General features: G+C 53.7%; 1 protein-coding gene and 1 long non-coding RNA gene across 2 annotated transcripts in view; one reads left to right on the top strand and one right to left on the bottom strand.

Annotated features, from left to right (window-relative positions):
* Positions 1-1,502: 1,502 nt before the first annotated feature.
* SCN4A (sodium voltage-gated channel alpha subunit 4) overlaps positions 1,503-23,643 on the bottom strand; it is a 114,754-nt gene continuing 92,613 nt past the window's right edge. Inside the window, exons 16-25 of the mRNA XM_007069042.3 lie at positions 22,982-23,111; positions 21,178-21,332; positions 18,101-18,274; positions 15,482-15,604; positions 13,943-14,221; positions 11,871-11,924; positions 10,808-10,945; positions 9,106-9,210; positions 4,801-5,071; positions 1,503-2,933 (exon numbers count right to left, since the gene is read on the bottom strand). Coding sequence (XP_007069104.2) covers positions 1,741-2,933; positions 4,801-5,071; positions 9,106-9,210; positions 10,808-10,945; positions 11,871-11,924; positions 13,943-14,221; positions 15,482-15,604; positions 18,101-18,274; positions 21,178-21,332; positions 22,982-23,111 — 2,622 coding nt within the window. The 3' untranslated portion in view covers positions 1,503-1,740. The remainder of the gene's footprint in view (positions 2,934-4,800; positions 5,072-9,105; positions 9,211-10,807; positions 10,946-11,870; positions 11,925-13,942; positions 14,222-15,481; positions 15,605-18,100; positions 18,275-21,177; positions 21,333-22,981; positions 23,112-23,643) is intronic.
* LOC119564542 lies at positions 5,027-6,442 on the top strand. The gene is made up of 2 exons (XR_005223525.2): positions 5,027-5,358; positions 6,021-6,442. It is a non-coding gene; the product is annotated as an uncharacterized LOC119564542 (long non-coding RNA).

Raw genomic sequence — 23,643 nt, 5'->3', positions numbered from 1 at the left:
TGGGAGCAGGGGAATGCACCGAGACCTGTGCTGAGTGTGCACATGCAGAAACAGCTGCCATGCTGCCCCCATGCTCACTGCCTGCCGGGGAGTCGCTAGGAGCTTGGCCTGAGCTGGGGCTGCAAGATCAGGCCCCCACTTCCACAGGAGTCTGGAAAACAAATCTCTGTCATGAATCTAGAGAGGGCCCAGCTGCCCAGGGCTGGCTAGACCCGGGGCCCTTCTTGATGGCCACTGGTGATGCTCCGTGTCCCTTTGGCACCTCTGACACTTCATCTGAAAAAGAAACTGAACAGAGTGAACGGAAGAGGGCGACTCCATTAGCCAAAGGTGAGGAGGCTCCAGCTTATCTAGTACACAGCTCGACACCAGATGGTGCGGCTCTGAGCAAATCCACAGACCGACCAAGACAAAGGATTCAGAGTCAAAGCTAATCAGTTAGGAAGGCCTGTTTTGAAACCCTACCCGATCTGTTTCCACAGCAGAAAGTCCAAGTCCACACTAAAGAGACGTGATAGAAAAGTCTCCCCGTCCCAGTCAGAGGTCACCGTATATGGGAGGAGGAGTTGGCAATAAGATTTAGAAAAGGGAAACAGTATTTCTAAGGTGACTTTTTGCTTTACTATTTTAGGCTTTGCACATATGTTTTGCCCTGATATGTACTATCCTCCTGGAGGATTGTTAATTCATAAGGTGGGAGGAAAGTATTAATCACCAAGAAAGCACAGGGTTTTCCGCAGTAGATATCAATTCTGTAAAGGCACCCAATCAAGCAATTCATTGTAAATATTCCAGTGCAACCAAACTGTTCTATTACCTGATCTGGCTCCACATGGCAGCCCGTGACCTGATGGGATCAAAGATTTCCTGCTCCAGGAGATGTGCATTAGTTAAGATTTGTGAAGCTGGACTAGGGGTATTTCTGTAGAGAGAAGTGGGAATATTTGGGAACTAGTCCCCATACACCATATTTTGGTGGCTATTTTCCTTCCACATAATCTAGTTCCTAGACTAAATGGGAACCCAGAAATGCAGCATGGAAATAAATAGTTTATATTCCTACTGTTGAGAGTTGAATGCTTTCTGGTTTAGATGAGTGTTCTGAAAAACTTTAAAAGCTGGCATTTGACCCTGAGAATATAGCTGCAGATTTTTTTAAAACTATGCAAACAAATCTTTAAGACATAATTGCACTTTTACTGTATATAACAAAAATCCATAACGCCTATTCAAATATTCAAAAGAAAGGTGCTACCTTTAAGACATTGGAGATTTTTGTTCACAAAACCTAGTCATTTCTGCAATTATTTTTAATATTATTTCACTTGGCTCATCTCTCTCTTCTCATTCATTGCACTTCAGGAACAATAATGGGGCAAACACCTCAAGTGTGAAATAATATTAAGAAATAATTTTGAAAATAAAAGGAGAGCCATACCCAGTCGTTAACTTCTGAAACACAGCGCTACCGTGGTTCTATCGTTTTAAAACTTAGTGTTTCTCTTTCACCAGCAATAGAGAGATTTCACATCTATCTCAGAAGAAAAATACTCAACGCCGCAAGGCGCGTGAATTATAAAACCTGTAATGAATACGAGGTTCTGCTGAAAAAGTTAAGATGGGTCTGAAATATGGTAATATGGCATTAGCTCAAATGTCTAGCGAGAGGATACGGGTGCGTTCTTGCAGAAGAGACACAAATGGAGTCTTTGTAGGACAGGAAGAGAAAAGTGCTTTCCGCTATACTAACGACTCTTTCACCTCTCGCTCCCCATCCCTTTTTTTCGCCTCCCTAGGAGCAGCTCGAGTCTCTGGGCTTGCAACTGGCACAAGAGCCAGGCCTGGGGCCATTTCCAGGTGTGTATCACTGTTCCCATAAATCTCATGCATTTTGTCTACGATCAGTCCTTCTTTTTCCGGCGCTCCCTCTGCAAAGGCGCCCTCCTCTTGACTATGCCTGTACAGATAAGAAGCCTGTTTCATTGATCGCTTTAGCAAATACCTTCGGAAGGCTCTTTGGATTTTTATGGCACAGACTTCCTCGTGCTTCCTTTTCAAAGTCGTAGTGATGGGTTCATAGGAAACCTTGGATGGGTTGGCAGCCATGAATTTCTCCTCCATTGTGGCTTTCAAGCCGTCCATTTCCCCAGAGTCACCCAGCACTTCTTTAGTCAGTGCAAAGAGAATATCCAGACAGTGGATTTTATCTCCGACGACCATTGGTAAATCCATGGTGATTAATTTAATCTTGTTTGGTTTGGCAATCTTGAGTGGCTCTTGCAAGGTGTCTACAAAATCCGACAGCACGCTGTACGCGATAAACTGGGTGGCATCTGGATCAAACTTTTCCCACGTTTCATAGAACATTTCAAAGTCATCTTCGCAGAGTGGTTCGCTGCTCTCCTCTGTAGCCACGTTGAAGTTTTCCAGGATGATGGCGATGTACATGTTCACAACAATCAGAAAGGAGATGATGATGTAGGTGCAGAAAAAGCAGATGCCAATGGATGGGTTGCCGCAGTCTCCTTTTACCGAACTTCCAGGATTCTCCAAGTCCGGGTCGCAGTCCGGTGGGCCACTGTTCAGGATAGGGTTGAGGAGACCATCCCACCCGGCAGATGTCGTGATCTGAAACAAGCAGATGATGCTGTTCCCGAACGTCTCAAAATTGAAGATGTCGTCGATCCCAGACTCCTTCTTGACGTAGGCAAAGTTGGACATCCCGAAGATGGAGTAGATGAACATCACCAAGAACAGCAGGAGGCCGATGTTGAACAAAGCAGGGAGAGACATCATTAAAGCAAACAAGAGAGTCCGGATTCCTTTTGCTCCTCGGATCAGCCGCAGAACACGCCCAATTCTTGCCAACCTGATCACCCGGAAGAGGGTGGGGGACACAAAGTACTTCTCTATGATGTCGGAAAGGACGATACCTGAAAAGGGTGATAAGAAGGTAAGCGTGGCTTGCTGCCTGAGCAATGGGTAACCTGCTCTGGATCTAGATGCACCTCTGTGCTGGAGAGCTGAATGCTTGTGAAGGCAAGGGTGCTTAGCAGAGGACCATAAACTCACATGGGCTGGAAAAGGCCTCAGGAAAGTTCCCTAGCCAGTGCTGCTGCACAATCCTACCTTCCCTGTGATTTGCCATCCAGCCGCCAGCTAAGAATCTACCATGTCCCATTGCTGCTTGCCCCATTGCCTGACGTGTTTCATGGTTAAAAGGTTTTGCTTACTGCTTAGTCTAACCCTTGCTCTTTGCTGCTGCCCCCTGGTACGTCTCTTTTGCTACGGGCGACAATCATGCTTTAGCCCCTATTCTTCCACACAGGGAGAAGAGGGAGAGGCTGGTGACCAAGGACGGTGTGGCAGTTAGGGCAGTAGCAGTGGATTTGAGGCATTCAGGGCCATAGACATCCTGTGTGATCTTGGGCCTCATCTGGCTGTCTGTAACGGGGAGAACTGCCCTGCGCCCCAGAGGTGTTCTGAGGATACCGTCCATGGGAACAGGTGGCCCTTATTATTTTGAATGTATGAGATTATCTAAAACAGCCTTGTAGTGCACATGCATAGATTAAAATATAGCCAACTCGTTGCTAATGAGACATGCCCTCCCGGAAACAATGAGCCCTCCCGAGTCCTTGCTGCACCCCAGTCCATGGTATAGGGGTGTGCCATACAGTGCCTCCTGAAGAGGGGAGCAAGGGAGCCCTCTGTGAGGTGCCTGGGGTTGCAGACAGACCTGAGCCCCTTGGAGAAGGGAAGGTCTGTCCATGTAGAATCCCTTTATGCGTGGAACCTGGGGAGTTGCTTTGGGCAAGCACCTGGGGTAGGATTTGCGGGAAGCCCTTTAGGGTGCGCACTCAGGGAAGGTTTAATGAGCACACAGGAAGGAGTTTTTTAGGGTGAGCACCTGGGGCGCAGGACCAGGTTAAGGTATAAGCACAATGGACCCCTGCACCTGGAGTCATGTGAATCTCAGCTTTAATATATATAAATAATCATGTTTCTAGCTCTCCTGGTTGTGAAGAAAGTCTTGAGAACATGTGCTGAGCACGAACAATGCAGCGACAGCTGTCTGAGTCTGCAGACAGCCTGAGACAATTGCTCTAAAAGGGGTGAAATGTCCCATGCATCCCTATGGGCTATTAACTCTGAAACCTACTGCTTTGGGGGCCCTGCCACCCTCTCACCTCTTCTGGGATGACTGATGTTTGTAGGGTGCCCCCACACCGAGTCCTCTATTTGGGGAAGGGGTGAGGGTGGAAATGTTTCCTCCCTCCTATGGGGTGGACTTCTGCCCACCTGAACAGTGCTCAGGGGAGGCCCAGTCTGTCCAAAGAGGAATGGTGGTGGGTTTCTCCAAGGGGCTCATAGAGGGTGTCCACTCCTACCACCACTCCAGCAGGCACAGGATCAGTGGCAGAGCTAGGGCTCAAGGGCAGGGCCATGAGTCTCCCAGATAGGGGGGTGCCACCAAACCCATATTTCCCATCTAGCCATTTCTTCTCTATCTTTCAGAGTAACAGCCGTGTTAGTCTGTATTCGCAAAAAGAAAAGGAGTACCTGTGGCACCTTAGAGACTAACCAATTTATCTGAGCGTAAGCTTTCATGAGCTACAGCTCACTTCATCAGATGCATCCGATGAAGTGAGCTGTAGCTCACGAAAGCTTATGCTCAAATAAATTGGTTAGTCTCTAAGGTGCCACAAGTACTCCTTTTCTTCTCTATCTTGGTTGCTACAGAACCCACTTCGTGGCTTGCCTGAGTCAATGGAAATGCAGCTGGCGGCTGGCGCTTACCTCCGATGGAGAGGATGACCACCACAAAGTCGAAGATGTTCCAGCCAATGGTGAAGTAGTAATAGCGCAAGGCAAACATTTTGAGCAAGCACTCGCCCGTGAAGACGACGATGAAAATCATGTTGATGTTGTAGAGGATGTTGATTTTGGTTGGGCTTTGGTCATCTGTTTCAACCATCATGGTCACCATGTTAAGACAAATCAGGACCATGATGATGATGTCAAAAGCTTGCTTTGTCACAAAGTCAAACACCAGCCCCTGACATTTGTTCTTTAATACATGGAATGTGGGTGAAGATGGAGACAGAAGGGCAAGCCAGGAGGTGGAATGGACACACAGGGCACAGCGGAGAATGAAGACAAAAACAGAAAGAGAGAGAGAGAGAGAAACAGTGTTTAGAAGAGGACAGAGGCCCATCTGTCTTATCCCTTGTGCAGTTTTATCATGCAACAAGGATGTGGGCCCAGAGTCTCCCATGGGAATTAGGCACCTAAATATCTTTGAGGATCTGGGCTGTGCTGCCTGGAGATGCTGTAGGCCCCTCACCCGCTACTGAGGTCAGTAAGTGTTGCAAGATGGAGCCTAGCTGGCATATGCCGATGTCTCATATGCTATGATGTAATAATGACATGTCTCCCAAGCACCAGGCTCAATGACTGGGGCTCCCCATGATGGATCAGGAGGGATAGCTCAGTGGTTTGAGCATTGGCCTGCTAAACCCAGGGTTGTGAGTTCAATGCTTGAGGGGGCCATTTAGGGATCTGGGGCAAAAATTGGGGATTGATCCTGCTTTGAGCAGGGGGTTGGACTAGATGACCTCCTGAGATCCCTTCCAACCCTGATATTCTATGATTCTATGAATGCCAGTTGTTCATCATGGCAAAAACGGGAAAGGTCATCATTTGAGTTACGGGGAGGAAATGTCTTTTAGTGGACAAAGTTGTGTGGTGAAAGAGACAAGCTTTCGAGCTACACAGAGCTGTGACACTCTCAGGACCTTTCCCAGACCTGAAGAAGAGCTCCATGTGGCTCCGAAAGCTTGGCTCTTTCACCAACACAAGTTGGTCCACTAAAAGACAATCCCTCCCCAACCTTGTCTCTCTAGTATCCTGGGACCGGCATGGCTACAACAACACTGCAAACAGCATTTGAGTTGTACCTTTTCAAAAAAGTCAGTCACAATTGTCTAATTATTAATTACCCCCATTTTCCATTCTAGGACTGTTAACAGCTGCCAGGAATAGTGCAAAGCTGGGGATTTTCATAAGAGCTGCCACACTGGGTCAGACCAACGGTCCATCTATCCCAGTATCCTGTCTCCAAGAGCGACTGCTTAAAGAGCTTCACGGGGAGTGCACAGAACAGGCCAAGTTTGGAGCGACCCACCCCTTGTCTTCCACTCCTGGCTTCTGACAGTCAGAGGTTTAGGGAGACTCAGGGCATGGGGTTGCATCCCTGGCCATCTTGGCTAATAGCCATTGATGGACCTATCCTCCATGAACTGATTAATTCTTGTTTGAACCCAGTTATATTTCTGGCCTTCACAACATCACCTGGCAACGAGTTTCACAGGTTAGTTGTACAATCTGGTGAAAAAGTACTTCCTCTTGTTTGTATTAAACCTGCTGCTTATTAATTTTATCGGGTGACCCCTGGTTTTTGTATTGTGGGAAAAGATAATTAACACTTCTCTCTTCCTTTTTGCTACACCAGTCATGATTTTATAGACCTCTGTCTTATCCCTCCTTAATCGTCTCTTTTCTAAGCTGAATAGCCCAAATCTTTTAAATCTCTCCTTGTATGGTAGCCAGGCCAGACCCTTGATTACCTTTGTTGCCCTTCTCTGAACCTTTTCCAGTTCCACTAAATCCTTTTAGAAATGGGGCGACCAGAACTGCATGCAGTATTCAAGAGAGTGGCACTGTGATATTTTTGTCTTGGTTTCTATCCCTTTCCTAATGGTTCCTAACATTCTGGTCGCTTTTTTAACCGCTGCTGCGCACTGAGCAGATGTTTTCAGAGAACTCTCCAGTGACTCCAAGATCTCTTTCTTGAGTGGTAACAGCTAATTTAGACCAGTGGTTCTCAACCAGGGGCCCGAGGCCCCCTGGGAGGCTGCGAGCAGGTTTCAGGGGGTCCACTAAGCAGGGCTGGCATTAGACTTGCTGGGGCCCAGGGCAGAAAGCCAAAGCCCCACTGCCTGGAGCTGAAGCCGAAGCCTGAGCAACTTAGCTCTGCAGGGCCCACTATGGCGTGGGGCCCCGGGCAGTTGCCCTGCTTGCTCCCCCTTAATCCCAGCCCTGGCTTTTATATGCAGAAAAAACAGCTGTTGTAGCACAGGTGGGCCGTGGAGTTTTTATAGCATGTTGGGGGGGCCTCAAAAAGAAAAAGGATGAGACCCCCTGATTTACACCCCATCATTAGAAGCACTTAACTATCCTCGGCACCTTTGAAAATCTGAACCTGAATGCTTGGCAGAGCCAAATGTGCAGCAATTCCCGGGGAGGTAAAAGGCCAGAGGTGAAATCCTGCTCCCAGGGAAATCAATGGGAGTTTTGCCTTTGGCTTCAATGTGGCCAGGATTTCACCCCATGCCCAAGCCTGAGCAAACCCTGAGCATCATGGATTTTGCCACAAAACTCATTGGCCATGATGCACATCAAGCTGTAACTCTGACACATATCTGGGAGCATCACATAAGGCTCACGCAGAAAAGAAAACACATGCAGTACGAGAAATTACAGTTCAAAGATGGAGCAGTGACAGAATCGTGTTTGCTAGAAAGAGAACAGCGGCAAGCCGTTTGGAAGTTTTAAGGAAAGGAAAACTTAAAGAAATCCAAACGAGCAAGTGATTTATGAAACTGGTAACAGGAAAAGGAGATTTGGGAGATAGTGTCACAGGAATAACAATCTTTCACATCGCCCTTTTCATCAAGAGATCTCAGCGTGCTTTACAAAGCACATCAGTATCATTATCCCTATTTTACCAATGGGGAAACTGAGGCACAAGCCGGTGAAGTGACTTGTCCAAGATTGCCCAGCAGGCCAGGGTCAGAATTGGGACGAGAACTGGGTCTCCTGAGCCCTGGTGACTGCTCTAGCCACCAGGCCACACTGCCTCTTCCCCTTACAGACCTGATGGACTCAGCCAGATTCAAAATTCAAAGGAAGTGGCATTTTTAAAACCGCTGCCACTCTCACCATTCCAACAAACCAAGGGGCTGTGCTCGCGGTCCCAGCAGGGCCCTTCTCTCCTAGCAGCATTTGAAATGGCTGGGGACACCTAACACGCTCAGTGTGCGCACTCCAGCGCGTCCTGCCAGATGCCCACACGTGCTGGCTTGGCCTCTAGAACAGCACGGGTCAAACTGGTTTTATCTGATTTGTGGGTTTTGAGCCTTCTGGGGAGAAGCTGCCTGCTCTCCCACAAGTGCTCCCTGATCCCCTTGGCTGCTCAGAGGGGTCACCACATACCTTCCCCTGTCTCCTGGGCTGGGGGAGCTGCCTCTCCACCGCTAGCCATTGCCCTCCATTATCACTGCCCTGCATCCTCCCCACACCTTTCTTCCTCCCTCTCACCTAGGAACCACGGGCAGGGGGATGGAATCACCTGGGCTGGATGCTAACCAGGGCATGGGGCAAACACTCTGTGCTTGTGAAAAGGGCTACCGGACGATGGGTCGGCAGGATGCTGCGGGCACGTCTCAGCAGGAGAGCTCTAGCACCATGGGTGGCCATGGGGAAACCTCCCACCTAATGGACTCAGCATTTCCTGGGAGGTTTCCTCTCCACAGGGCTGATTCTGGGAGATTCTGAGTGCCCCCCACCCCGATGCACTGAGCACGGTCAGCTCCCAGCGAGAAAGTCAGCCCTTGGCACTTCTCAGGGTCAGGTGCTTGGCAAGTACTCAAGCAAGTACTCAGTGTACCTGGGTAAGTACTCAGGGTCAGGTCCTGGCCCCTGGGGGGTAAGCCCTCAGTCAGAGAAGGAGACCATAACAAAAAGAAAGCGGTCTATGATGCATTAAATACTCCACTAGTACTGTATGGCTGAAGGGCTTGGGTCCCCGGGCGCTCGCCCAACATGCTGCCTCTCTGAAACTCCAGTCCTGGCTGAGTCCAGGGCTGCTCGTTGCCAGATGTAAAAGCCCGGAGCTCTTTGTGGAGTGGTAACAGTGATCTGAGGTGCATCACAAAACCCGATCCCCCCGCTGGACACCTGGCCCAGGCTCACGCTTGTCGGCACCATTTCTGTTTCTAAACACCCCCTCCCACTAGCTTCAACACTTTTAACGTGCCATACATGGGGCCTGGGGATTGGCTTCTGGGGCTTCTTTGATCCAAGCTTTTTCATGGCGTTGTAGTATTTCTTCTGCTCCTCCGTCATGAAGATGTCCTTCCCTCCAAAGTATAAAAGGAATCGCCATTATTAGACTTGGATACATTTTGGTTTTTAACAAGCATCTGCACCAGCTTCCAGTAACACTGGGAGGAATTTGCTGCTCCTGGCAAGTCTTGGGGCTTGGGTACACTACAAAATTAAGTCGACTTACGTTGACGTACAGCTACTGCAGTAATTCATGTGGTTCATGTCCACACTATGCTCCTTCTGTCAGTGGTGCATGTCTTCCCCAGGAGTGCTTCTACTGACTGAAGGGAGGCATTGTGGGGCACTGACAGCTGGAGTCTCGCGGCCCCAGCTGTCAGCCAGGCGTGGGGTTCACAGTTGCCCCCTGCCCTGGTGCTGACAGCCAACAGGCGATGTAAGCAACGCAATGTCTGGACGGACACTGCATCGCCCTGACTACATTGATTTAGGCGCTACACCTCTCGTGGGGGTGGTGCTATTAGGTCAGGCTGGTGGGTGACTTACATCGCCAGGGGCACCGTTGTAGTGTAGACACTGACACAGTGAGGTTGACGTTAGCTGCCTTACACCCACCCAGCTCTGTAGTGTAGATCAGGCCTTGCTCTGCTGGGAGCAGCTTCTCCTCAAGTTCAGACTCCCTGTCCTCCGTCTTCTAGAGTCTTTTCTGCCCTGCTTTTCTTTACTCCACCCAGGAATGGAGCTTGCTTTAACTGCAGCCATGTTTTAGCCAGAGCTACTCGCAGTGGCTCATGTCTCTTTCCTTGGAGGATCCCACCAGCTCAGCAAACCCTGCTGGCTCCTGAATCCCAGCTGCCCTGGTGCTTCCTAGCCTGTCTGGAGTTCCCCATAATCTTCTAGGGCTTTTCCGAATGGAAGCAGCTCAGTGTCATCACCCATCACCCGGCCGCTCCCTCCCCGCTCTGAGTTTCTCCAAGGGGGGCAGGGGTTGCCCGTGGGTCCCACCCCTGGAATCTGGGGTTCACTCTGAGACCAGCTGGAGTGCAGGGGATCCATGGGTGCTAGGGCACCATCCTCCTAGCGGCTCAGTGCCTCCACAACACCCCTGAGTGCCCAGTCCCAGGCCACTGCCCCCCAGCGACCCCAGCAGAGCACCGAGGGCCAGGCCTGGCAATGCTGATGCTTCTGGGCTCAAAATCAAATAGAAAAGAGACTCCCTCTCTGCACCTTCTTTGGTTTTTCTGAGTACTTTCCAGGCCCCCTTTACACACCGTAAATGAGAAAACCCCTGGGATGTGACTTCTCAGGTTCCTGTGAGGAGCTCATTTAGCAACCCCAGTGATCGGGAAGAGTGGGCACCAGCATGGCAGGGAACTGCCCAGGGGACTCTCAGCTCATGCGAAGCAGCTCCTCTGCCCCTAGGCTGGGTCTGCTCCTGTGTCAGACCTCCCACTGTGACCCCATGCCCCCGGGTCTGCACCCTCGCCCAGGAGCTGCAATTCGCCGCCCGCCGCAGAGCGCTCCTTCCTGGCCTGCCTCCTGAAGCTCTGCGCTAGGAATGACTGCGGGGCAGTGGTCTGGGTTAGCAGGAGGCCGGACTAGCTGATCCCAATGGACCTGTCCAGATCTCTGGGGCCACGGGAATGCCAGGAGCCCAGGCGGGCCAGGAGATACTTATCTTTTTCTTTTGCTGGTTGAAGTTGTCGATAATGACACCGATGAAGAGGTTGAGGGTGAAGAAGGCGCCAAAGATGATGAAGATGACGAAGTAGATGTACATGTAGAGGTTGGTCTCATACTGCGGCTGTTCTTCGATCTGAGTGGGGAGAAGGGGATGCATGAGTGCAGGGCACAACCCACTCCCCCCACGCCCCAGGCATGGGGTCACTGCTGCACTGCAGGATGCTGGGAATGCTGAGAACCCAGCCTCCCCCGACATGGGAACCTGAGGTGCCTCCATGCCCAGAGCCTGCTCAGAGGCGGACTAAGATTTATTAGGGTCCTGGGCTCAAAGAACAAAGAATGCCCACTGCTCCTCCTCTTCCCCCAAGGCCCCGCCCCCGGCCAGGCTGGAAGCTGGAGACAGCCTGTGGTGACAGCCAGCTCTGGGGAGCCCCGGACCCTCCACCTGCCCTGAGACGCTCCGAAAAGCTCCATGCCGCAGAACGTCAATCTGCCCCTGGCTGCAGATGTCAAGAGGGAAGACCAAGAGCAGCTCCCGGGATAGGGGGACTGGAGGGTTTGGCTACAGGAAAGAAGCGGGGGCACAGGGTGGGGGGGACAAAGCTTCTTTCCCAGAAAAGAAGGGGAGATCTGACAGTTTGGGGTCAGGTTGGAGCAATTTATGGGGAGCTGGTTTCTGGGGACCAGGCTGGGGGTGCTGGCAAGGCAAAGGGGAAGGGTGGCGCCTGCAGAATGTGAGATCAATGAAACATCAGACTGTGTCCTGTTCCCATAGTTCGCTGCTCAACTATGGGACAGGGTGAGAGCTCCACCCCTCCCTTCCTGGCTCCTCTTCCCCCCACCTGCCCGAGCCCCCCACCTGGGTGCGTGTGGGGCCTGGATCAGCCTGCCAGTGCGAGGGGGCAGAGCACAGAGAGAGTGCCCCTCAAAGCCCTAAGCAGGCCCCAGGGCCATGCTGAACCATGTAGGGCAGGGCTCCTTGTCCCAGCACGCCCTGCGAAGCCAGGCATGTTGACGAGAGAGCTGCAGTACACGCTCCTCTCTCTGTGTCACCTCACCTCGCGGGAGTCCACGGCCGCATACATGATGTCCATCCAGCCTTTGAAGGTGGCCTGCCGGGACAGCACAGAGCAGTAGAGTCAGTCCCCAGGGGAGCTCAGCACATTGGCTGCTGAACATCTGGCCCCCAGGCTGTGGAATAACCAAGCTTAAATTCCTGTCCTAACTCAGGCAGATCAAGGATGTAAGCCTGGGGCTTCTGCATCCCTCAGAAGTGTGCTAACCACGGGGCTCTCACAGGGTCTAGCACAGCCTCTCCCGCTTGGACCAGAGATTCCAGCCGAGATACGAGGAGCCTTCCCAATGAATGGGTCGCTAAAACCGAGACATTTCCAGGGGAAGTTCCCCCTTTGACAAATCGGCATTCGGACAAAAAAACCCTCACGACGAAAAATTCCCAAGCAGCCTGGCATGGAACAACCAAAAGCCCCACCCATGCTCCATTCAGGGAGAAGCTACACTGATCTCTGGAGATGGCACTTTATGTCTGTCTGGGGAGCCAGGAAAATTGCAGTGTCACCCAATGGGGCAGGCTGGTGTCAGCCACTGAGCTGGGCCAGGAGCTGTCTCAAACTCCAGCTTTGCTAAACAGAAGTCTAGCTGACCCCTCGGCTTCCCAGTTAGCTTCCAGGCTGCATTTGTACAGCACACAGCTGACTGATCACTGCCTAGGTGTTAAGCTGTAGCACCTGATCCTGAGTCTCTGGCAATTCGGGGGGGTTGGACCATTCACTCCACCAGGAGCTGCAGCGAGCGTGGTGTTTGTGACTGAACAAAAGAGGGTGCATATCTCGTTTCCTGCATTAAATGGCATGACACTACAGCAGGGGAAGCTGAGCACCAGATGGGTGATCAGCTAGGGCGGCACTGTGATGTGATTGCGCCCACCCAGTTCCCCTGGATGTAGGGGGAGTTCCCTAGGCCCAGTCACCGAGCAGTCAGACTTTATTTAAAAACAAGGCAGAGGAAACTGCAGAGGTGAGAGGGGGAAGAGGCAGGAATCTCCGTGGCAAGCAGATCAGTTAGGCTGCAGAATCGTCTCCGTAAGGCCCAAGAGGAACTAGATTGGACAAAGCATTAGAAGTGTCCTCAAGGGAAGAACAGGCTGGAAATGAACTGCAAGATCTACCAGCTCTTGTCCATCTCGGATGCCTAGGACTCTAGGACAGCTGTCTCGTCCCTTTTGCCCTGAGCGTTTGTTCCACCACTTGACTAGGGATTGGTCTTTTGCTCCCTTAATAGTAATGGCCGCAATCATCCTATTTCCTTTAATAAAGAATGGTCTGTTAAATCCCTGTCCAGCCCACCGTGCCCCACATTCTCTGGTAGCTCCCCCAGTTCTACACGCCATTCTAGAAAGGATTGTCAATGGCCTAGCTAATTAGTGAGCGTAACCCCTTAGGGCGCAGTATCATCTGCACAGGTTGACTGGAATAGGTTCACATTTTCCAAGCATTCCTTTACCTCCTCTCCAGTGAAAGCTAATTTCTGCTCATGGCCCCATGACGTCTCACCTGTTCCAAGCTTTTGTGTGTGTGTGTGTGTGTGAAATCTAGATTTTGGAATTAAGAGGCATCATGATCCAGTGGACTGGCAGCTGGTTTGGCAGGCAGGAGGCCTAGGCCTTGATCCTCAAAGGTATTTAGGCTCTTAATTGCCATTGATTCCAAAGGGAATTAGGCACCTACATGCCTTTGATGAGCTGAGCACTGGGTGCCAATCTGACCTGTAGGAGGTGACCTTGGGCAAGTCCCTTCCCCTTTCTGTGCCTCAGTTTCCCCCACCCCTTCTGTAAAATGGGGCTAATCATTTGGTCCTATCTATTTTTCCTGTAAGCTCTTTGGGGGCAGGGACGGTCACTCACTCTGCACTAGCATAGCGGGGCCCTGATCTTGGTCAAGACTCTAGGTGCTACTGTCAGGTACATAATGATAAAATAGAGCCCAGCAGCCTGGTGGTTAGGAGCTGCAGGGGAGCCTCTCGCTCGGCATCTGACAGCTGCTCCGGCTGGGGAGCTGTGCCAGCCTGGGGTTACCTCAGGCCAAGAGCTGCTGCACGGCGGAGTACTTACCACCTGCAGCAGGGACAGGTAGCCCAAGCCCACGTTGTCGAAGTTGACCTTGACGTTGACCCAGCGCACCTGGTTGGTGTGGAGCAGCGCCAGGCAGTCGCTTTTGTTGTTCACCTCGCTGATGTCAAAGAGCTCGTCCGTGGTGGTGTTGATGCACCGGTAGTACTTCCCCGCAAACAGGTTCACCCCCATGATGCTGAATATCAGCCAGAAGATCAAGCAGACCAGCAGGACGTTCATAATGGAGGGGATGGCACCCAGCAGGGCGTTCACCACCACCTGCAACGGGAGGGGAGAGAGGGCAGGGCTGGCCTAGGGGAAGTGGCTCGGGACTTGGCGAGGGGCAGTTCTGTGGCTGGGTGTCTGCTGCTCGGACGGAATTACAGGTACCCCTCACCTGGGGGCAGCTGCGACTCCTCAAAGCCCCCTTGACAGTTACTATGCTGCAGGTGCAGTTACCTGGAGTTCCTGTATGAGGCACACCCCACCAAGGCCAGATCTGAGCCTCCCCACTCCACAAAGCCGAAGAGCACACGGGATGTGCCACCCGGGAGAGATGGGACCTTGTCTAGCTGGAACGGGACTGTCTACACTGCGGTCAGCGGTGTGATTGCAGCATGTGTAGACATACCCGCACTGGCTCTGATGTAGCTAGATAACTGAGTGCCAAGAGCAGGAAAGCCATGGCAGCATGGGCGGTTGCACAGGTTAGCAGCATGGCCTCCTGGGCCTATGCCCTCCTCTTCCATTTCGAAGCTCTAGGCTGGCACCGCGGAGGAGAGAGGAGCAGGCAGGGGGCCAGGCACATGCCAGGTGTGGTGCAATCCAGGGCTGCACTTGAAGGGCATTAAAGTTGGAGCAACTGAGCTTCAAAGAGTGAGGCCCAGAGGAGAACATCTCCCCAGGTGGGCTGCGTTACCCCATGCACCACCAACACCAGCTGGAGAGCGAATCCGAGTCTTCTGAATACAATTTGGGGGCCTGGCCCCTCTGTGCTCACCCTGCCCTTCCCTCAGCTCTGTGCAGGGAGCCACCAGCCTGGCAGGAAGTCCTGTCCCCTGCCCTCTGTGAGCACTCCACGCTCCCCATCGCTGGGTCTGTAGGGGAGTGATCCAGTGTTGCCCACTCATGGCGAGTCTCAGGGTAGTTGAGGATCTTGTTAAAGCTCCAGCTCCTGGAAGCTGGTGATTTCATGAGAGTTCTCAGCTTTCAGTAAAGAAGCAACATGTCTAGCCCTTGTGATTGCAGAGAAAAGCTTCAACATGTGACCCCAAAAGAACAGCGAAGGAACTTGCCAAAGTTACTAGTTTTAGAATCTCATGATTTTAGGTCTATCTCCAATATCCAAAGGCTGGGTTTTGGCAATGCAGGCAGCCATTTCCTCTGAAAAGCCCTTTCGAGAAGCACCAGGGCATAGCACCAAGGGCAACACATTGGTTCCCTAGGCCCTCACACCAAGAAATACCTAGCGGCTCTGGGTCTACCAGGTGCCAGCAACCCGGGGTCACACCCAGCCAGGAGGCCTGGCAAAGGACCTACCCTCATGCCTTCGAATCTTGACAGAGCCCGCAGTGGTCGCAAAGCCCTAAGAGTCCTCAGCGATTTGATGGCGCCCAGTTCAGAATAGCCCAGCCAGTTTGCTGTCAAGCTGATAATGGAAACCTTGGGAGAAACTCAGAGCCATTAGCAGGGGCGCTGATGGACCCGAGGCAGCTCCAGAGGAGATGGCAACTTGCATTGGCGCTGACATCCTCTGTTGCCAGGGGGATGCTCGACCCCTGCACTGCCCCAGGCCCTGCCCCCGCTCCACCCCTCCCCCCAAACCTCCACCCCGCCTCTTCCCACCCCTGCTCTGCCCCAGGCCCTGGCCCCACTCCACCCCTCCCCCCAAGCTCCCACCCCACGTCTTCCTGCCCCCTCCCCCGCCTCTTCCTGCCCCTGCTCCTTCCCTGCCCCCTCAGCACCTCCTGCACGCTGGTTGTGGGGGGTGCAGGTGTTGGCAAGGATGGGGAGGAGCTGATGGGCAGGGCCGCTGGCGGGCGGGAGATGCTGGCGGGGGGAAAGGCACTGATCCATGGGGCTGCCGGAGGGTGCTGAGCACCCACTACATTTTTCCATGGGTGTTCCAGCCCCGGAGCACCCATGGAGTCGGCACCTATGGCAATGTGCTGCCTTCCCCTGCAGGGCCCGCACCTCATTCCCCATCCTCGATGGACATTTCCCACCCGGAGGGTTGGCGCTCAGAGGCTCAGCCCGCTGGTTACGGGGTGAGCCTGGGGTTCAGGGGACCCTGCTTCTCCGCACATGCCATGGGTGACCGTGGGCCAGTCTCTTGGGGGCGATCTACACAGCCTGGGCACCATAGGTGGTGCGTGACACTTGTGTTAGGTGCAAGCGCTGGAAGCTTCCTAGAGGTGGGGGAGGCCACTGGCGCCTGGACAGTGGCCCTGCCTCCCGCTCCGCCCTGGGGCCCCCCGACTCCGCCTTTTCCCCTGAGGCCCTGCCCCCACACCGCCTCTTCCCCCAGGCCCTGCCCCCCACTCCGCCTCTGCCCCCAGGCCCTGCCCCCCACTCTGCCTCTTCCCCTGAGGCCCTGCCCCCCACACCGCCTCTTCCCCCAGGCCCTGCCCCCCACTCCGCCTCTGCCCCCAGGCCCTGCCCCCCACACCGCCTCTGCCCCCAGGCCCTGCCCCCCACTCCGCCTCTTCCCCTGAGGCCCTGCCCCCCACTCCGCCTCTTCCCCCAGGCCCTGCCCCCCACTCCGCCTCTGCCCCCAGGCCCTGCCCCCCACTCCGCCTCTTCCCCCAGGCCCTGCCCCCCACTCTGCCTCTTCCCCTGAGGCCCTGCCTTCCACTCCGCCTCTGCCCCCAGGCCCTGCCCCCCACTCCGTCTCTGCCCCCAGGCCCTGCCCCCCACTCTGCCTCTTCCCCGAGGCCCTGCTCCCCACTCCGCCTCTGCCCCCAGGCTCTGCCCCCCACTCTGCCTCTTCCCCTGAGGCCCTGCCCCCCACTCCGCCTCTGCCCCCAGGCCCTGCCCCCCACTCCGTCTCTTCCCCTGAGGCCCTGCCCCCCACACCGCCTCTTCCCCCAGGCCCTGCCCCCCACTCCGCCTCTGCCCCCAGGCCCTGCCCCCCACTCTGCCTCTTCCCCTGAGGCCCTGCCCCCCACACCGCCTCTTCCCCCAGGCCCTGCCCCCCACTCCGCCTCTGCCCCCAGGCCCTGCCCCCCACACCGCCTCTGCCCCCAGGCCCTGCCCCCCACTCCGCCTCTTCCCCTGAGGCCCTGCCCCCCACTCCGCCTCTTCCCCCAGGCCCTGCCCCCCACTCCGCCTCTGCCCCCAGGCCCTGCCCCCCACTCCGCCTCTTCCCCCAGGCCCTGCCCCCCACTCCGCCTCTGCCCCCAGGCCCTGCCCCCCACTCCGCCTCTTCCCCCAGGCCCTGCCCCCCACTCTGCCTCTTCCCCTGAGGCCCTGCCTCCCACTCCGCCTCTTCCCCCAGGCCCTGCCCCCCACTCCGTCTCTGCCCCCAGGCCCTGCCCCCCACTCTGCCTCTTCCCCTGAGGCCCTGCTCCCCACTCCGCCTCTGCCCCCAGGCTCTGCCCCCCACTCTGCCTCTTCCCCTGAGGCCCTGCCCCCCACTCCGCCTCTGCCCCCAGGCCCTGCCCCCCACTCCGCCTCTTCCCCCAGGCCCTGCCCCCCACTCTGCCTCTTCCCCTGAGGCCCTGCCTCCAACTCCGCCTCTGCCCCCAGGCCCTGCCCCCCACTCCGCCTCTGCCCCCAGGCCCTGCCCCCCCTCCGCCTCTTCCCCTGAGGCCCTGCCCCCCACTCCGCCTCTTCCCCCAGGCCCTGCCCCCCACTCTGCCTCTTCCCCTGAGGCCCTGCCTCCCACTCCGCCTCTGCCCCCAGGCCCTGCCCCCCACTCCGCCTCTGCCCCCAGGCCCTGCCCCCCACTCCGCCTCTTCCCCTGAGGCCCTGCCCCCCACTCCGCCTCTTCCCCCAGGCCCTGCCCCCCACTCTGCCTCTTCCCCTGAGGCCCTGCCTCCCACTCCGCCTCTGCCCCCAGGCCCTGCCCCCCACTCCGCCTCTTCCCCCCAGGTCCTGCCCCCAGCTCCAAATCGCAGAGATGCTCTTTCCTGCTCCATTGCTCGAGCAGCAACTTACATCCACAATGAGAAAATCAAGCCAGCACCAGGCGTTGGTGAAGTACACCTTGAAACCATAGGCCACCCACTTGAGTAGCATCTCGAGGACAAACACGTAGGAGAAGATCTTGTCAGCGTACTCCAGGATGGTGCGGATCACCTTCCGCTGCTCAATGTAGATGTCTTCAAAAGCCTAGGAGAGGCGCAGAGCTAGATGAGTCGGGCTTCCATGAGACGGGCTCCCAGCAGAGGGATTCACGGCTACAGAGTGACAGGAGAGCAGCAGCCGGACTAAGGCCTTTCTCCTTTTGCTGCATTTAAAGGGCTCTGGTGGTTTTAAAGGGCAAAAATTTCCAAAGCACTTCAGTGACTTAGGAACCTAAAGCCCATTTTCAAAAGTGACAGACACTTTGGGCCAGATTTTGAAAGGTAGTTGGGCACCCAAAGGTGCCAATGAAATCAATGGGAGATAGGCGCAGAGGGCATTTGAAAATCCCACCGAGTGCCTATTTGCATCTTTAGGCACCTAAATACCTCTGAAATTCTGCCCCTTGGAGCCTATGTCCATTGACAGTGCCACTCCTAAGTGCCTAAATCACTTCTGAAAATTGGATTCAGGCCCCTAAGTCACTTTAGACACATATGAAAATGTTACCCCCAGAGTTGCAGAGAGGAAGGTCTCAGGAATGCAAACAAGGACTTACTTTTGCAGCCCGGATGTATTCAGTCCAAATACTTAAAGGGGAACCAAAAACAAGCTGAACCATGACTTACTATCTGACCAACTTCAAACCATCACTCTGGGACTAGGATAGCAAAGCAATAACCAGCTGCTAATGCTAAACCAATCAATACAATAATCTTGTCTAATGAGTGTCCCCTGACAGCCAGGGCCACAGAGCTGATGAAAAGTGATAAAACCATCTCCTTAAAATCAAGCCACCATTACAAAAAAGTTCTCCGACAATGCTGAAGAGTGGGTGGTATTTGCCAAAGGGGGAATGGACTATATGCCCCGCAGCTTGGCCACCCGAGCAGACCCACAGTCATCTAGGACATTCTAAGGGGATGGATCTGCAAAAGCTGTGTTTGGTTCTGACACCATCTTTCAAAGAGCAGGGCCCTGGGGCAGTGGAGAGGAAGGGTGTCTCCTGGAGCTTTGGGAGTCCCTAGGAACAGCCAATTTTGGGGCCATTCGAGGCTTTTATAATCTAGGTTGCAAATCTTTGCGGGTTACAAAAATCCCTTCCAAATGGGAACAAATGAAATGAAGTTTGCCGGAGTGTGCAGGAGTTGTGAACAATCTCATTTATTCATCTAAATGGATCATTAACACTGAACATAAGAACAGCCATACTGGGTCAGACCAAAAGATACTAACCCAGTATCTTGTCTTCTGGCCAATGCCAGATGCCTCAGAGGGAATGAACAGAATAGGTAATCATCAAGTGATCCATCCTCTGTCACTCATTCCCAGCTTCTGGCAAACAGAGGATAGGGATACCATCCCTGCCCATCCTGGCTAATAGCCATTGATGGACCTGTCCTCTATGAACTTATCTAGTTCTTTTTTCAACCCTGTTATAGTCTTGGCCTTCACAACATCCTCTGTCAAGGAGTTCCACAAGTTAACTGTGCATTGTGTGAAAAAATGGTTCCTTTTGTTTGTTTTAAACCTGCCACCTATTAATTTCATTTGGTGACTCCTAGTTCTTGTGTTATGAGAAGGAGTAAATAACACTTCCTTATTTACTTTCTCCACACCGTCATGATTTCATAGACCTCAATCATATCCCCCCTTAGTCATCTCTTTTCCAAGCTGAAAAGTCCCAGGCTTATTAATCTCTTCTCATATGACAGCTGTTCCATACCCCTAATCATTTTTGTTGCCCTTTTCTGAACCCTTTCCAATTCCAATTTTTGGAGATGGGGCTATCACGTCTGCACACAGTATCCAAGACGTGGGTGTACCATGGATTTATATAGAAGCAATATGATATTTTCTGTCTTATTATCTATTCCTTTCTTAATGATTCCCAACGTTCTATTCGCTTTTTTGACTGCTGCTGTGCATTGAGTGGATGTTTTCAGAGAACTCTCCACAATGACTCTTACGATCTCTCTCTTGAGTGGTAACAATTAATTTAGACCCCATCATTTTATATGTATAGTTGGGATTATGTTTTCCAATGCACATTACTTTGCATTTATCAACATTGAATTTCATCTGCTATTTTGTTGCCCAGTCACCCAGTTTTGAGAGATCCTTTTGCAGCTCTTCACAGTCTGCTTAGGACTTAACTATCTTGAATAATTTTGTATCATCTGCAAATTTTGCCACCTCCCTGTTTATCCCTTTTTCCAGATCGTTTATGAATATATTGTATAGGACTGGGCCCAGTACACACCCCTGGGGGACACCACTATTTATCTCTCTCCATTCTGAAAACTAACCGTTTATTCCTATCCTTTGTTCCCTACCTTTTAACCAGTTACCAATCCATGAGAGGACCTTCCCTCTTATCACATGACAGCTTACTTTGCTTAAGAGCCTTTGGTGAGGGACCTTGTCAAAGGCTTTCTGAAAATCTAAGTACACTATATCCACTGGATCCCCCTTGTCCACATGCTTGTTGAACCCCTGAAAGAATTCTGGCAGATTGGTGAGGCATGACTTCCCTTTAAAAAAAACATGTTGACTCTTCCCCAACAGATCTTCTTCATCTATGTGTCTGATCATTTTTTCCTTCACTATAGTTTCAACCAGTTTGCCTGGTACTGAAGTCAGGTTTACTAGCCTGAAACCTACTGATGGCATTTTACTGTTCAACATTAACTATTTTGCCACTGATCAGAGCAAAACATCCCCAGTTGTGGTGCTTAGCCCACAGCCCCAAACTGCCTCCCCTACCTGGCCAGGTGCCCAAAGCGCAGAATGCTGATCCTTTCGCTTCATATCCAATTCACCTCCTTTTAGGGAGTATCTGGCACTGCCACAAGCCTGCATACAGCCTGCCATTCCGGGGTCCCACAATCCAGGGGGCTCGGTGCAGGGTACATGGGGGCTTCGGTGAGGGACCGAAACCTGTGACTCACCAGCGCTCCACTGCTGAGGAGGATCATGAAGATGATAAAGGTCTCAAACCAGTTGTGCTCGACGATCTTGAAACAGGTTTTCCGAAGATTCCACCAGATCTTCCCCTTGTCGGTTGTGATGTCGACGTAGAGGAAAGGAAAGCGCCGCACGCAGGCTGGGAGGGGATGCAGAGAAGCACGGTTAGTTCTTGAGCCATGGCATGGCAGACGCAAGGCCAGCGGCCCCTCTGGGGAGCTGCAGGTGGCAGAGTCATCTCCCGGTGTAGCAAGCCAGCCAGGTGCTGCTCTGCCAGACCAGAGCAAGCTGGGCCTGGATGGGCAGAGGCGGTCCGGCCTGGAGACAGGCAAATTCGACTCATCTGCCAGGAGCCTGCCCTCTGGGACGGACCAGGCTAGGTTGTAAAGCTGCTCACCTGTGTTGGGATGCCGTGGCGTTGTCGCCTGCCCTCGCCTGGGGAAGCGCCTCCTCTGGGGCACATGGCCCAAAACCATACACCCCATCAGCCCCCTGCTGCTCCCTTATAGCGGCCCCCCTGGCTGCTCCCTTGACCCCTCCCCTGCACCAGCCCCCATGACCCCTCCCCTACACCGGCCCCTCTGACCCCGCCTCTACGTGCCCCCCACCCCTCCCTAACACCTGTTCTCTCCTCACTCCACTTCCTCTCATGCCTCCTCTTTCCACTCCTTAACACCAGCCCCTCCTTTTCCTTCCCTCTTTCTTTCTCTCTCCCCACAACAGCGCCTCCCCCCACTTCCCCTTTGCCTTTCCCCCTCCAGGCCTTTCCTTCACCTTTTCTGTTGTCCTGGTCCATGTACAATTCCTGACCTGCTGCAGGGCCCCTGCCTCCCACCACCAGCCTTGGAAAGCACTGGCCATGCTGCACCCTCCACCCCTGGGAAAACTATCAATGGAGGGGGCTGGCACCCTTTGGACCAGGGGCCTGTCATAGCCTGGGAACAGAAGCATTATTCTTGTGAGTTGCCATGTGAGTTTTGGGGTGGGATCTGGTGTGGCGCTGCATGAGTTTGGAGTGGGATTCCTTGGGGGGGGGGAATCCCAGGGGAGTTGGGATCCCTGGGGGTGCTGTGTGAATTTGGGAAGGGATCCCATGGGTGTTGGGAATCAGAGGGGTTGGGATTCCATGGGGGCTGTGTGAGTTTGGGGTGGGATTCCAGGGGGGAATGGGATCCCCGTGGAGGGGCTGTGTGAGTTTGGGATGGGATCCCATGGGGGTTGGGATCTATGGGGGCTGTGAGTTTGTGGGTGGGATCCCATGGGTGTTGGGATCCAGGGCTGTTGGGATTCCATGGGGGCTGTGTGAGTTTGGGGTGGGATTCCAGGGGGGGATGGGATCACATGGGGGCTGTGTGAGTTTGGGGTGGGATCCCAGGAAGGATGGGATCTATGGGGGCTGTGAGTTTGTGGGTGGGATCCCATGGGTGTTGGGATCGCACGGCATTGAGATCCCATGAGGGCTCTGTGAGTTTGGGGTGAGATCTAAATATGTTAGACCTTTCTCTACTACACTGAAGAGCCCATGATTAAATATTTGTTCCCCAGGTAGGTACTTATAGACAGTAATCAAGTCACCCCTTAACTGTCCCTTTGTTAATCTAACTAGATTGAGTTCCTGGAGTCTATCACTGCAGGGCCCGTTCTCTACCCTTGGCCCATTCTCTGTTAGTTTCGGGGCAGTTGTGCTGTGTTTTGCAGGGACAGCTGGTGCTCTGGGACAGTACCAGGACGGGGCAACCTTCCACCCACCTGCTCCCCCGGTGCAGGGTCACTGCGCGGCTCCCTTACCCTCGGTGAAGCACTCCTCAGGCCCCTGGCCCTCGGCAGCCTCGTCTGCAGCCTCCTCTGCCTCTACCTCTGGTGCTTTGTAATCCACGGTACTGCATAGGGATGACGTGCTGCCTCTGGACAGCGGCTTCTGCAGAGAGCAGGGATGGAGACAGACTCAGCCCAGGGCTCCAGCAAGCACCGGGGACAGATTCATAAACAGGAGACACCCCGAATGCTGGGAGTGGCTAATGCACCAGCAACGAACGGCTTCACACGTTGGAGCTCAAATGTTTCCAGGGAGCAATAGGTGCCTCATCTCGGGCAGGGACAGGGATGGTTACAGCACAGGCTGGGCAGGGCTGGGTTAGTGCAATTCTGAGAGACGTAGTTAAAGCCAGCCTAAGCCCTGAGGTGGACACTTGGGGTCAATGGAAGAACTCCTCCCTTGACCTTGCTACTGTCTCTTAAGGGGGTGGACTAACTACAGCGATGGCCAAACCCCTTCTGTCTTGGTAGCAGGTGGCTACGCTATAGTAGCGAAGCTGCCACAGTGCCGCTGTAGCACTTGTAATCTAGACATACCCCAATTCTGTGCCTGGGCACGGCAGGTGGGCGGCAAGGAGCCCTGGGGGGTGTGCCGTGGGGCCTTGTCTCCCCAAGGCAGGGCTCGGGGAGTGGTT

The sequence above is a fragment of the Chelonia mydas genome, chromosome 27, assembly GCF_015237465.2.
Source record: "Chelonia mydas isolate rCheMyd1 chromosome 27, rCheMyd1.pri.v2, whole genome shotgun sequence".
In the NCBI taxonomy this organism is placed as follows: Eukaryota; Metazoa; Chordata; order Testudines; family Cheloniidae; genus Chelonia; species Chelonia mydas.
This window is presented reverse-complemented; position numbering and strand designations above follow the sequence as displayed.